The sequence below is a fragment of the Alexandromys fortis genome, unplaced genomic scaffold (assembly GCF_014885135.2).
Source record: "Alexandromys fortis isolate MF-2015 unplaced genomic scaffold, M_Fortis_MF-2015_v1.1 scaffold_905, whole genome shotgun sequence".
In the NCBI taxonomy this organism is placed as follows: Eukaryota; Metazoa; Chordata; class Mammalia; order Rodentia; family Cricetidae; genus Alexandromys; species Alexandromys fortis.
The window spans coordinates 5,809-9,010 of NW_026068812.1; the positions used below are offsets into that span (position 1 = coordinate 5,809).

The 3,202-nt window shown below is 54.1% G+C and overlaps 1 protein-coding gene across 1 annotated transcript in view; it reads left to right on the plus strand.

The window, feature by feature from the left end:
• Positions 1-83: 83 nt before the first annotated feature.
• Positions 84-3,202, plus strand: part of LOC126496054 (dynein axonemal assembly factor 3-like) — a gene marked incomplete at its 5' end in the record, with an annotated part of 7,188 nt that continues 4,069 nt past the window's right edge. Inside the window, 7 exons of the mRNA XM_050133630.1 lie at positions 84-266; positions 444-569; positions 677-799; positions 1,133-1,241; positions 2,231-2,342; positions 2,535-2,609; positions 2,690-3,197. Of these exons, the coding sequence (XP_049989587.1) occupies positions 84-266; positions 444-569; positions 677-799; positions 1,133-1,241; positions 2,231-2,342; positions 2,535-2,609; positions 2,690-3,197 (1,236 nt within the window). The remainder of the gene's footprint in view (positions 267-443; positions 570-676; positions 800-1,132; positions 1,242-2,230; positions 2,343-2,534; positions 2,610-2,689; positions 3,198-3,202) is intronic.

A 3,202-nucleotide genomic window follows, 5' to 3' on the forward strand; every position in this document is an offset into this window, starting at 1 on the left:
CCCTCCTCATTCCCACTTATAATGGACTGAAGAGAAACCTTCCCTGTATCTCTGGCTATCTCCATGTGTCCGTGGCTGTGCAGTTCCGCGAGCGGGATGCCCTGGAGGCCGTGTTCCGCTTCTGGTCAGGAGGGGAGAAGGGACCCGAGGTGTTTCCCATGAGTCGCCTTTGGGACTCGAGGCTGCGCCACTACCTGGGTTCCCGCTACGATGCCCGGCGTGGTGTTGCAGACTGGGACCTGCGCATGAAGCTGCATGATCGAGGGGTAAGGGAGCCTGGGAGCAGGTGGCCGGCATCTGAGTCCTGAGTGAAGCAAGAGGGCTGGGACTTTGACCCCAGGTCTGAGGAAGGAGGACTGGGGTCTGAGGGAGAGTGATTCCTATAGGAATAGAGTTGGGGTTCCTATACCAGATTGACCATCAAGTCCTTTTCCATCATCAAGGCCCAAGTCATCCACATCCAGGAATTCCGACGCTGGAGGGACACAGGTGTTGCGTTTGAACTTAGAGACTCAAGTGCCTACCAAGTGCCCAACAGGACCCTGGCGTCGGGTCGCCTCCTGAGCCACGTGCGTGTCTACCCCCAGGCTTGCTCTGAGTCTTTTAGTTCAACCTATGAGTCAAGGTCCCCTGTTTGGACCTCACTCGCGATCTCATTTTCCCGTTTTTTTTCCAGCGTGGGGAACGCGTGGCAGCGCGCGGGTACTGGGGGGATATCGCCACAGGCCCCTTTGTAGCTTTTGGCATCGAGGCAGACGACCAGAGCCTCTTACGGACGAGTAACGGACAACCGGTCAAGGTGTGTGGCCGACGGGGCTGGGGTTCAGCCCAGTAGGCAGGTTCCTGCCTTCTGTCTTCCAAGTCCTGCCCCTTCCGCCAAATGCCTGTTTGAGCTCCATCCCTCATTTCGGTCCGGTGTCTCCAAGTAACAGGTTCTGTCCCCAACCTCTTGGACCCCACTTGGGAGCGCTACGATCCAGTTCTCTTACTATGTCCTAAACCCAGCCCTGGGAAAGCGACAAGAAATTCTAGCTGTCACCTGTGCACAGTAAGCCCGGCCCCAGCCAATCTAGGCCACCCCCGTAAGGTTCCTAGGCTAACATAGGGGCCCCTCACCTTTTCTCCTGGGCAGACTGCAAGCGAGATCACGCAGCACAATGTTACAGAGCTGTTCAGAGAAGTGGCCGCCTGGAGGGGCCCGAGAGCCATCCAGGAGTACCTGGAGTCGCCCGAGCCGGATGGTAGGAAGCCAGCAGCTGCAAACTTCAGATGGGCTGTTTTTTCCCCAATTTTAGATGGAGCTAATTTGGAATATCTGGGCAGTTGGCCTCTCTTTGATGTCTGTTCTCTTTTTCTCTCTTTTCCCCCCTTTCCTAAATCCTGACACCACCACTAGGAGAATTCTCAGTCCTCTGTAGAGGTCTAACTGGAAACTGTCTAGATTCCCCCAGACATGCTCGCCACATGAATCCTGCCTTTCGCTCTTAACTATTCCATCCCTTAGCTCATCCCTTCCTAAGAGCCTGTTCCTCTATTCAAAATGGGTCTCTGCCTCATGGGCCCACCTCCCCAGATTTGTGGGAATCCAGCTCAGAGAAAGGATGAAAAGGGGGGGGGGCTTCTAGAAGGACAAGGAAAGTGAACAAGATAGCTCAGCAGGGAGCAGTGCTTGCCATCAGGGTATTGCAACCCAAGTTCGATCCCTGGGATGCAAGTAAAAGTGGAAGGAGAGAGCAGACTCCAAAATGTTGTCACCTGACCTTTCACACGCACACTGAGGAACACACCATCACCAAAAAATAACTCTAAAGAAAAAGCCAAGAAAGCGAGGCGTGGTCATGCATGTCATCCCAGCATTCAGGAGACTGAGACAGGAAGAAATGCCTGCTCTTGGTAACAAATCCAGACATCATCAGCAACAAGATGAGAACCTGTCACAAAACAAAAACAAAAGTAGAGAACAAGGAACTCCATTATTTGTTTGTCTGCCCACTCGTGTGTCTTTTTGACTACCTCCGTTAAGATTTAGATTTTGTGTGTATATGCACATACACGTGTAGGTGCTGTCAGAGACCACAAGAGGGCGCATATCCCTAGAAAGGAGTTAGAGGTGGTTATAAACAGTCCAACATGAGTTTTGGTGCTAGGTACAAAGAGTAGCACACTCTCTTAGCAGGGTAAGTCTTCTCTCCAGCCCCAGAACTGATGTTTTTCTTCCCTTTTCTTGCAGCGCCTACTCGAGAACCCTTTACTATGCACTTTCTGTCCCTCGAATCTTCGCAGACTCTCCACCATAAGACCTGCTACAAGGGCCGGTTCCAACTGCTCTATGTGTCCTGTGGGTAAGCAGGACACAGGTGTGCCCATAGAGACCTAGCATCAGGCCCGGTTTCTTCTTTCTCGGGATCCAGGGATCAGTTTTACAGTCTCCACGTGCTCAGGGCCTTCGTCCTTACCCGTGTGTCACAGCTCCTAGAATCCGCAGGCTGGCCCATCTTCTCAAGCCCTAAGCTTGGGGCCTTTTCTCTTCGCAGGATGGTCCATCTTCTCAGCCCTGAGCTTGGGGCTTGCGTGGCCCCTGGAGGAAACCTGGTTGTGGAATTAGCTCGGTGAGCCAGAGAGGAGCAGGGTGGGAAGGTCCCAGCCGGGCCCCAAACCCAGTTTTCTCACATGCGGTTTCCTGAACCAGGTACTTGGTGGACCTGCGGCCCAAGGAGTTGAAGGCGTTTTCTGACCGTGTTGAGGAGATAGCGCGGGCAGCTGGGTTCGCCCCTCATACAGGGGCCACCCCCTCGGAGACCTTTCTGCGCTTTTACAAGTTAGGGAACTCTACTATGGGTAGTGGAGACTCAGCTGTGGAATCTGCATTGGTGCCCTGTAAAGTCCCAGCCCCTCCTCTAGAAGCGATAAACCCACTCCAGGCTGACCTTGTCCCTCCTCTAGAAGCGATGAGCCCACCCCAGGCTGACCTTGTCCCTCCTCTAGAAGTGATGAGCCCACCCCAGGCTGACCAGGCTTCTCCTCTAGAAGTGATGAGCCCACCCCAGGCTGACCACACTTCTCCTCTAGAAGCGACGAGCCCACCCCAGGCTGACCAGGCTTCTCCTCTAGAAGTGATGAGCCCACCCCAGGCTGACCACACTTCTCCTCTAGAAGCGATGAGCCCACCCCAGGCTGACCAGGCTTCTCCTCTAGAAGTGAT